Below are 11,313 nucleotides of genomic sequence, written 5' to 3' on the forward strand. Positions count from 1 at the left end.
TGATTTAGCAGGCCTAGTGGGGAAATGCTAAGTTGAACACTGAGAGCACCCCTGTTGATGCTGGCACTCCTCACTGTCGCAAAGAGTACAGGAAGTTCATGGGAGCGTTTCTCCTATTGACTTCCTGCAGTGAAGAGGGAACCTTAGCTCAGCTTAAGGTACATACGGGGAGTCAATGTTTCTGTAGCTGGAATTGCATACCTTAAAAGCTGATCTCCCCCACAATGTAGACTTGTACTTCCACATTTTACCTCCTGTCTGGAAGGAACCTGTTCCCTTCTTCCTCACCCTGGCTAAACTAATAAAATAATGACTCTTTAAGGTGCCTCCTGCAGCTATTTGCAGTGCATGATATCAAACAGTGATTTAATTATTAGTCTTATTAACTAATCAGGATGCTTTTACTGTTAATTGTAGTTGATAATACTTGGTCAATCATTTTGCTGTGAGAATAATATATTGTTTAAACTAGAAGATTTACCCAGTGTTGCTCGGGTCCTTAAAGAAGTCTTGTTTTTCTTAATTGAGATGGAGATGGAGGGGTTTGGTATGCAGGTTGTCCCTAGGAAAAAGAACAACCGCATCCCTCTGTCACTGCAGCAGCTTGGGGGCAGGCAAGAACAACTCCTGCTGCCCCAGTGGGTTCCCATCCTGGTCCCCATATCTGCCCCCAGATTCCCCAATCCCACCTTCCATGGGTGCTAGTTCTATTCCTCAGGAAGCTAGTAGTGGCTGCCCTCAGGGTGTGGGGGAGGGGGGGAAGACGCCAAACCTCACCCACCACTCGAAGCCTCCTGCTCAGTCACCACCAGCTTCCCCAGCCCTACTTTTCCAGGGTGACAGCTCCATCCCTTGGGAAGCTGGTATTGCTGCCCCCAGGGTGGGCAGGGCTCGAACCCTCAACCAACAGTTCCTTGCTTCATTCCTGTGGTCATTCTGCAGTATGACTCCCTCCTACCAGACCCCTCCTTTTCTGTTTAATGAAAAACAATCGTATTCCAGGCACATCCTGTTGCCCTGGCACAACCATACCCAGACCTTCCCGTAAGTTAGGAGGAGAAGCTTGAAAGAGAAACCTCTGAACTGTCATTCATGCTTCTATTTGACACTTTATGCCTGGGTCTCAACAAAGATGCTAATTACCTTACCCATTACAAAGATAGCTTCCCCAATTATCACCTCTAATAACATTAGCTCACGGACATTAACTTCCCCCGCTCTGTTCTGAAATTTGATTTGTCCTTTTGATATGTGTTCACTTTTTTTGATTGTATCCCTTTGGTATATATGGTCGTGACTATTTTCTTCCACTATTTGATCTGAGGAAGTGGGTCTGGCCCACGAAAGCTCATCATCTAGTAAACCATCTTGTTAGTCTTTAAAGTGCTACATAGTCCTGTCTTTTTATTTCTCAAAGAGGTAGTAAGGAAGTGATGACTACACAGGACAATAGTAAAGAAAACAAGGAATTCACAGGACCCTGCGCAACATTGATGGCTCCTTGAGCAGCTGGGCTACTGCGCCATGGGTCCCCCTTTTGGGGGTGGGGAAGCAGGCCCAGCCGGGCTAAGGGATGTGCCCAAGGGCAGGCAGCCAGCGGGGGACAGCTGGAAGTGGGGGGCTCTAGCAGGAGACTCCCAAGCTGCTTGGCGGGGATGGGGAGTCCCCAGGGCGGGGCCTCACGCTTGGGGGGAGGAGTCTCAGAGCCCGGCGGGCGGGCGGGGCGGGGGAGGGAACTGACTCCCCGGCGGGGGCCGGAACCTGCCTCGGCGGCCCCAGTTCCCGGCCGGACCCGGCCCAGCGGCGCGCACCATGGCGGCGCTCACGGGCCCGGCGCGGCGGCTGCTGCCAGGGGGGCTGGCGGGCCTGGGGCTGCCCCCCCGCCGCTTCCGCTACAAGAAGAAATGGGTGAGAGGGGCGGGGGACCCGCGGCCGCCTGACCCCCCCCCGGAAGCGTTCCCCTCCCCCACTTCCCCCCGGAATCTGCCCCCCCGGAAACGTTCCCCTCCCCCACCGTTCCCTCCGAAATCTGCCCCCCCCGGAAGCGTTCCCCTCCCTCACTTCCCCCCCCCCCCCGGAATCTGCCCCCCCCGGAAGCGTTCCCCTCCCCCACTGTCTCCCCGGAATCTGCCCCCCCCGGAAACGTTCCCCTCCCCCATTATCCCCCCGGAATCTGCCCCCCCCCCGGAAGCGTTCCCCTCCCCCACTGTCTCCCCGGAATCTGCCTCCCCGGAACCCCCTCCCCCATTCTCTGCTCCTCCCCCAAATAACCATTCTCCCCTCCCCCCCCCCCAAAATCGTTCCCCTCCTCTACTGTTCCCCCTGGAATCTGCGCCCCCCCGGAACCATTCCCCACCCCCACCCATAACCATTCTCCTCTCCCAGGACCCCAAAATCGTTCCTCTCCCCCACTGCCCCCCCTCCTCCGTGATTCTCCCAGAATCGTTCTCCCCTGAATCTGCCCCACCGCCTTTCCCATCCCCCCCAGCAACCGCCCCCAAAACTGTTCCCCACCCCACCAATCTTCTCCCCCAAATCCTTCTCTTCCTCCCATTGACCTCCCCAAAAGCTGCCGCAACCCCCATTATTCACCCACTGAAATTTTTCCATCACAGCCTGGAACTCAGACACAATACGAGAGCCTGCTCCTGACCCAGCTTCACGGCTGCCTCACCAACTCCCTGAAATGTTTCCCTTCCCCCCCATCCCCGCTAACCTCCCTCTGTCTCCAAAAATCATTCTGCTCCCCACTATTCCTTCCACTAATTCTCCAAAATCATTTTCTGCCCCCCGCCCCCAACAAACCCCATGTCAATCCCCTGAAATCCTCCTGGCACACCCCTAAATTCAGTCTGCTTTCCACTTGTCTCCTCCTCTGCTCCCCCCTAATCCTCCCCTGAAATCATTCCCCCCTACACACTAAACCCTCCTTAATCATTCCTTCACACATCTGCTAATTCCAGCCACCCAAAATTCTCTCCCCTCCCCTTACCTCTTCCCCCTCACCCCTGTTAACCCCCTCAAAAATCTGTATCCTCAAGGGCACAGTGTTGACTCCTATCCAACTTCTCATCCACTGTTACCCCCAGGTCCTTTGCAGCTGAATTGCTACTTAGCCAGTCAGTCCCCAGCCTGTAGCAGTGCTTCGGATTCTTCCGTCCCAAGTGAACCTCATCAGATTTCTTTGGGCCCAATCCAATTTTTCTAGGTCACTCTGGACCCTATCCCGACCCTCCAGTGTATCTACCTCTCCCCCAGCTTAGTGTCATCCACAGTCTTGCTGAGGGTGCAACCCAGCCCCTCGTCCAGAGCATTAGTAAAGATGTTGAACAAAATGAACAAGATGTTGAAAAAGTTATCCAGACTTTCTTTACCTTATTTTCTCCATCTGTGCAATGGGTAGAACAGCTGCTTCCTAGCAGGGCTGTTTTGTGGCTAGGTTGTTTAGGACACAGTTTCACTACTTCCGTATTTGAGACTAATCAAGAGTATGGCTCTGCTTTACCGCACTAAACAGGGCACTTCTGCGAGCGCTTCTTCTAGGGAGAGTTTTAACTTCTCCCTGGGACAGGCACTCACAGAAGTGCCCAGTGTAACTGTGGCGAAGCAGAGCCATGCTCTTAAGCGTTCCCAATGACAGAAGGCCTGAAACATTTGTCACTGTATAAAAGTGTTTGGTTCTTTGATGTGCCTAATTTTTAAATTCCTCCAAAGGCTGCCACTGCCCCCAAGATCTCAGCCATCCGGATGGCTCTGCAGAACTTCGACATGAACTACAGCGTGCAGTTTGGCAGCCTGTGGCCCTCGATCCGCGTCAGCCTCCTCTCGGAACAGAAATACGGCGCCCTCATCAACAACTTCTCTCACGCCGACAGAGTCAGCCAAGAGCTGGAACTGCTAAATGCTGTGGATTTTGTTTATGAATCTCAGAAAACAGTTCAGCGCATGCAAGAGGATTTGCCTGTAGAACAAGTCCGAGCCGAGGAAGCAGCGCCCCAAGAAAGCCACACTGAGCAGTTGTCTGTGGAAGAAACACAGACACCAGCATTGCTTTCTCCATCCATCAGCCCCAACATCAAGTGTTACACGTTCTCCAGAGGAGATGTCAGTCGGTTTCCTCCTGCAAGGTATGTCTCTTGGAAGCAATGTGGTCTAGTGGCTAGAGCAGGAGATCTAGTTTCTAGTCCTGGATCTGCTACTGACTTGTTGAGCGTGTGAAGTCTTTGGCCTCACTCCTCCCCCACCCCCACCTCAAGAGAGAACTGCCAGCTGTTCAAAACAGCTGCCAGGTCCCTGTATGCACCGCAGCCAGCGTTGCCCTTGGTGGCGGGAGGAGACTTCACACGCTGCCCCCAGGCCATTCCCGTGTCGGGAAATGTCCTGGCTCCGCCCCTTCCTTACAAGGCTCCGCCCCTTCCAAGGTGACCTGGGGCCACTTCAAAAATTTGTGAAGTGGTCCCCTTTCAAAAATGAGTACCTAGTCCTGATCTAGTTCATCTCTGGGCCACCAAAGAACGTGTCTTTAAAGCACACTGCTCAGTGGATCTGGCCCGCGGAGTCTCTCTTGCCCACCCCTGACCTAGATCAACATCTGATTGTTCCCCATCTGGAACATTTTATTTTCTCTGGAAGCGTACTGTTCGTATATGATGCACTATGGCATTCCTGTGTGTTAACCTGAGCTTCCCAAGCTCTGTCTCTTGACTTCCGTTCAGTTTCTCCTAACACAGTTTGTTTTTCATCAACTCTTGGGGTTTCTAGACCCGACGCTTTTGGGACTCTCGACTACTATCTGCTGGATGCCGCGTCGCTCTTGCCTGTCTTGGCCCTCAACGTGCAGCCTGGGGACCTAGTTCTTGACCTCTGTGCCGCACCCGGGGGCAAGACTCTAGCTCTTCTGCAGACAGGGTGTTGCCGTAAGTAAAGATGGCTATTTAACCTCCCCCCCGCCTCTGCTTCTCCTGTCCACAGGTGGTGCTTCAGCGTAGGGATGGGGATGTCAAAATCCGTTTCAAAAGCTAACTGTGTAACTGCTAGAAATCTTAGTGGTTACACGCTGCAGCGTAAAGCTTTACACCCAGCCCTTGCCAGCCCCATTCCTGGGGGGGAGACTTTGCTGCCGCAGTGAAGCTGCTTCCCTGGGAGCAGAGCCGGTGAGAGCTGCCGGTCTCACTCCCGGGGAGGTTTCCCTGCAAGCTCTGCAGCCGGCTCCCAGGGAGCCAGTGTGCAACCTGCAGCAGGGAACCTGCAGCAGGGGGGCTGGGCCCGATGTGGACTCCTGCCTGCAGTGGATCCCGTGGGGCTGGAGCAGCCCCTGTCTGGGGTGGGTGGGGAGCCGCTCCAGCCCTAGCACAGGGGTGGGCAATACATTTTCAAAGGGGGCCACGTCTGAAGTGTCTGAAGTGTCTGAAGTGGCCTCGGGCAGAAGGGGCGGAGCCAGAAGACTTCTTGTGCTCCCCCCCCCCCACTCTGATTGGCCTGGGAGGGGAGCGCGAGAAGTCTTCCCCTTCCCCGCCCCCTTAAAACAGCTGGCGTTCCCTCTAGGCACCTAGAGGGAGGAGACCTTACGCGCCTTCCCTGCCCTCAGGCCAATCAGAGCCTGGGGGCGGGGGAGCATGTGAAGTCTCCTCACCCTGCAAGAGCGTGCGGCAGCTAGAAAGATATGCCGGTGGTTTTAAAACTGCCGGCGGGTCTCTCTAGCCGCTGTGTGCACCTGGCAAGGCAGAGAAAGGATGTGAGAGACTTTGCACGCTCCCTCCTCACCCACAGCAGCTAGAGATAAAAGCCGGCTTTTTTAAAAACAGCCGGCGGGTCTCTCTAGCAGCGCCGTGCACTTGTGAGGGTGGGGAGACTTCGCACCCTGATTGGCCTGGGGTGGGGAAGCGGTGGGGTGGCAGTGAGTGGGATCCACCAGCTTGGCAGGCAGGTCTGGCCCACAGCGGACCCTTCACCCACCCCTGCCCTAGCAATTAATTGGAACCAGTAAGCCTACCTGTTTAGGATGATGCTTAGCGGTTAACCTTTCACATCCCTCCTTCAGGAGCTAGGTGGGGTTGGATGGTTAATGGGTGATCTTTGCTCGCTCTCACAGGATTGAAGTAATCGATTCCTTACAGATCCCTCTCCCCAAGTTATACTGGCATGGAGTGAGATGCAGAGACCTAACCAACTGTTAATGTCAGGTGGAACGTTTCCCGTACGATTGCGCTGCTGTGACGACAGGGGCTGGCGATTTCAGTTTGTCTCTCGTTTTCTTCCCGTCTTTTCTCAAGGTGTGTTCCGTTGTGTGTCTCTCATGACAGGGCAGCTGGCCGCCAACGATATCTCGGCTTCCCGCAGTAGCAGACTGCGCAGAGTTCTCAGTAGCTACCTTCCCAAGAGCCTCAGCGCGGGCGTGCGTATTACGTCCTGGGACGGAAGGAATTGGGGGGACCTGGAGGGGGACACGTACAACAGGGTAAGTGACTAGAAAATTGGGAAAGGTAGGTCTGTCGAGTTGAATTTCCTGCCATTGGTAGAGGAAGATGTTAGACGCGTCTGAGGAAAGCAGTCATTTGTTTTTCCAGCAATGCATTGGGGGAGGAGGGGAAATTTGCTTCTTAACTCTTGCTCTGCAAGAGCGAACCTTTGTTTAATTTCCCTTAACTGATATAATTCCGAATGCGAGAGTATGAAATGATCAGCCCTTTTAAAATCTCTCTCTCAACATAAGAACATAAGAACGGCCGTACTGGGTCAGACCAAAGGTCCTTCTAGCCCAGTTGCCTGTCTGCCCACAGTGGCCAGCACCAGGTGCCCCAGAGGGGGTGGACCGAAGACAACGATCAAGCGATTTGTCTCCTGCCATCCCTCTCCAGCCTCTGACAAACAAAGGCCAAGGACACCATTTGATCCCCTGGCTAATAGCCTTTTATGGACCTAACCTCCATGAAATTATCTAGCTTTTCTTTACCTGCTCATCCCCTGGCCTCATGACAATCTGGTGCATGTACTGCACTCTTGCTATGGCGAAGGGAACTATATAAACTGCTGTCTGGCTCAGACTGTGTGCAGAATTAGGTAAAGGAAAAGGACTCGGAAGGACTGTCTCAGCTGTAATCAGATCCCCGCCCTCTGTCTCGCAGGTGCTGGTGGATGTGCCGTGTACGACGGATAGACACTCGGTCATGGAAGAGGACAACAACATTTTCAGTCGCCTGAGATCGAAGGAGCGTCAGATGTTACCGATGCTGCAGATGCAGCTGCTTCTGTGAGTGAGCTTGACCCTCGCTGATGCAGCCGATCTGTCTGCCCACCCAAGTTCTTACGCTGGCTGGTGGCAGCTGAGCATAGAAAACCGTTCTCCAGGGTGTGTCGGTGTGGGAGAGTGGCGTCGAATGAGGCGTTGTTCGGAGAATTCACGCCGTTTCCTGTAACTGCGGTGTCTGAGCGCCTCTCGGACGCTAGTGAACTTGTATCCTCACAACATCCCCGTGAGACAGGACGCTTTCGTATCCCCATTTTGCAGATGGGTGACTAAGGCATAGAGCAGGCACCCAGGGAGTCAGTGGCAAAAAACCCAAATATTGAAGCCGATCTTTAGAATCCCAATATAGTCCTCCTTTCTTTCTCTGCATCCTTTCTCAGCTGGACCTGTGTCCCAGGAGCATGTGGTTGAAATGAATCCTTGTCTACTGTTTAAGGCAGGACTACTCAACTTTGGAAGCCCCGAGGGCCACAGTGATACTCGCAGCATATGCTGAAGGCTGCAACTTAAGTGTGGTTGCATAGACATGCAAATATATGCAAATAGCTTCTTTCACACTGACAGGCATGAATACAAAGATTAAGGCAAGACTACACAACTCTCAGGCCCCATTTAAGTCAGTTCTGCTGGTATTACTAAATGCAACATTTACCCAATTTCCACTCATAGGACAGCACTTTTAATGAGCAATGACAGTCCAGGAATTTAACTACTAAAACGCATCTCAACAAAAGACCATTATACTGCTGACTTTTTTGTTGTGTCTTCCACCCACGGGCCATGTGTTGAGCCCTGAATTAACCCAAACTGCACCACAGGCCGCATGTTGAGTAGGCCTGATTTAAGGTCTCCTTTCCAGCCCGGTGATTCCTCCTGCTTCTGTTTCCATGTGGGCCAGATGCTGATCAGTGCAGTGTTACATTCTTGTGCAGCTGTGGTGATAGCGTAGAGCAGGGTTTTTCAAACTCTGGGTCGCGGCGTGTAAGGGCAAGCCTCTAGCTGGCCGCGAGACGCTTTGTTTACCTGCGCCTCCGCAGGCACAGGCGATCACTGCTCCCATTGGCTGCAGCTTGCCGTTCCCGGCCAATGGGAGCTGCGGGAAGCAGTGTCCATACAGCCATCTAAACTGCAGCATCCAGAAACTCCGTCCTCCTCTCATGCTCTATGCCTTAGTCTCCCCTCTGCATAATGGGGATTGTCTCATGTAAGACAATCTGTACATCCAGTCCCAGCGCGTTCATGCTCCTTGACACCCCATAATTGTCTTTTTCTTCCTCTCCCATCCAGCGCTGGGCTGCTCGCTGCCAGGCCGGGCGGGGAAGTGATGTATTCCACATGCTCCCTGTCTCAGCTGCAGAACGAGTATGTCGTGGAGAGAGCCGTTGAGATAGCAGAAATCGAACACAACATCCGTGTCCGCGTTGAAGATTTAAGCTACGTCAGGAGACTCTTCCAGGACACGTTTTCTTTCTTTGCAGACTGCAGGCTGGGCGAGCTAGTCCTTCCCCACCTCACGGCTAACTTTGGACCCATGTACTTCTGCAAATTACGCCGGGAACGGTAGGGGCGTCGGTTCCTTGACCCCTCTGATCTCTGGGGGAGGGCCACTTCGCCGTTCCCCCCACCGATTCTCTGCTGTGACATTCGAACGGAGGGGATCTCGCTCTTCCCAGTCTAGAATGAAATGCCCAGAGTTTCCAAAGAGAGATGAACTTGCTTTGTGAACGCACCCAACGGGATGTTTGCTGCCTTGCCGCAAACACGGAGAATAAATGATGCCGGCATGATGTTTAGAGTGTGGTGTGTCTCTGTTCCTGGAAACAGGACTTCCCAGGGCCTTGCTACAGTCTGTTTTCACCTCGATTGTTTTTCTTCTCCAACCCACTCAGTAACGTAACCATGGCGTGAGCAAGTGCGCAGAGCATGGCCGCAGGAGGCTGAGCCTCCCAAATTTTGCGTCAGGTTCTGCAGCCATCGGACCTGGAGCGGGTCGCTTTGTGTGTCATGTTTCCTCACCTGTAAAACTGCAGTGATCTCTCCCTGCCTCGCCTCTGCTGGCGTTTGGAAGGCAGCTCCTGTCCACACTCTGTAGACACACATGCTATTACATAAGCCCCCGCAGTCTGATAAGGATAGGACTAGATGAGTAATAGCTCTTGTGTAGCACTTTCCAGCAGTCGATTAGCAAGAGTTTTATAAAGACGGTTAAGTACCACTCTCCCCTTTTCTGGATCAGGAGAGTGATGTTTAACAAGTGTTAGAGTTGCCAGGACATGCAATGAGTTAACAGTAGACCTAGGGGTATAATTCAGTCCCGGGTCCTGTTGTGGTGGCTTGTTGACTTGCGGTAGGCAGCTGTCTGTATTACATCACCTAAAATCACCGCCTTCGTTAGCAGACTCAGCAGAGTGTCCTAGGAACGTTCCCACATGAAATTACTTTCTGCTTGTCCTAGGGATGGTGAGTATCGATTATTGCACAGTCAAGTAACCTCATGAATTCTTATCAGTTACTCAACTATTCTGGAGTCCCCGGGGGCCGGGCTGGCAGCCAGTGTGCTCCGGCCCTGCTCCCGGGGTGCCCCCTACCACTCTGCACTGCTGCCTCTGTATCAGAATTAAATTCTCTGTAAAGAATTAAATTCCATGGGGTGGATCCGAAGAGTCCGTCTTCCAGTGCATCGGGCAGGAGAATGATGGACAAACTAAAAAGCTCGCCAGGCAGAAACCGCTCCATGGAAACATGACAGCGGGGGAGTTCCTGCCTACTCCCCATTTCAGCCTTTAAAACTGTAAGACTCAAGTGGGCAGAGGCCCTGGGCTGCCCTTCAATGAGATGAGTTTCACCCATAACAACCTGGAACAAGTCTAGTTTGTATTTGACCGACTGTAGCTCAACCCTGCTAAAGTACTAGCTGCCTTTGGGCATAGCAGGAGGGGAGTCACTAGGTGGCGCTGTTTGTCAAGTTGTGGGTCATCAAACGTTGCTTTTAGTTTGGTGTACTGTAGAGCAGTGTTTCTCAACCTTTTTTATAAAGTGTCTCTTTTTAAAAAAAATTATTCATACCCCCCGTACCTACAGTTTTCAGACACACAATTTTTTTGCAACACATTTGTTTAAACAACTTAATTGTAGCCGCAGCTCCCATTGGTTGCAACGGAGCCAATGGGAGCCGCGAGGCTCCATGGCCATGGTGCCAGTGCATAAACAAATCACAGCAGCCAGTTAAAGTGTTTCTGAAAGTGTTTCTGCGGTACACTTTCAGAAACACTGCTGTACAGCAGTGTTTCTCAGCCAGTGGTACGAGTACCCTTAGGGGTACGCGAGAGATGGGGGGGGGAGGGGGAAGGGAGATGTCAACACAATTGAAATTTGGAGAAAACTGAATTTTTGTTTTAAGTTTTACAGTGCTTTATTATTTTTGTACTTTTTACACCCAAAAATTTCATTGCCCACCTGGCTACGATTAAGTTGTTTGAACAAATGTGTTGCAATGGTAGAAAAAAATTGTGTGTCTGAAAATTGTAGGTACTGGGGGTTCTTATAATTGTTTTTAAGGGGGTACTTTATAAAAAAAATTTGAGAAACACTGCTGTAGAGGGTTGCTTGGGGACAACTAGTTCAAGCTCTGTCTTAATCTCACTAACTAGAGTCCATCCTCTGGGCAGAGCCGATAATCCCAGAAACCAGCCTGAGGCTTGCCAGATAACTGCCGCAAACCAAGAATGATTGCCCTCCCAAACGTGGAAAAAACAACCTAAAAAAACCAGGGGACAGGGTTTGTTGTATTCAGATGTCATATTTTATAGCTACCCCACATCTACACAAGTTGCCCGTAATTTCGAAATATTTTTCGAAATAACGGGCATGCTATTTTGCCATCCCGGTAAACCTCATTGCACGAGGGATACGGGATGTCTCGAAATAGTGCTTTTTTCAAAATATTGGCGCTGTGTAGACACGTGACATTTAAAATAAGCTATTTCAAAACAGATTCAAAATAAGATACACAATCTGTGTAGCGCAAATTGCGTATCTTATTTTGAGTTTAGGGTTTTTATAGTTGT

The 11,313-nt window shown here is 51.9% G+C and overlaps 1 protein-coding gene across 1 annotated transcript; it reads left to right on the forward strand.

The window, feature by feature from the left end:
- The first annotated feature begins 1,751 nt into the window (after positions 1-1,751).
- On the forward strand, positions 1,752-9,033 carry NSUN4 (NOP2/Sun RNA methyltransferase 4). Its single transcript, XM_075935911.2, has 6 exons — positions 1,752-1,908; positions 3,715-4,127; positions 4,762-4,916; positions 6,303-6,457; positions 7,125-7,249; positions 8,534-9,033. Exons 1-6 carry the CDS (start codon positions 1,813-1,815, stop codon positions 8,808-8,810), a joined length of 1,221 nt encoding a protein of 406 aa, XP_075792026.2. The 5' UTR covers positions 1,752-1,812; the 3' UTR covers positions 8,811-9,033.
- The last annotated feature ends 2,280 nt before the right edge of the window (positions 9,034-11,313 follow it).

The sequence above is a fragment of the Pelodiscus sinensis genome, chromosome 9 (assembly GCF_052426305.1).
Source record: "Pelodiscus sinensis isolate ZL-2025 chromosome 9, ASM5242630v1, whole genome shotgun sequence".
In the NCBI taxonomy this organism is placed as follows: domain Eukaryota; kingdom Metazoa; phylum Chordata; order Testudines; family Trionychidae; genus Pelodiscus; species Pelodiscus sinensis.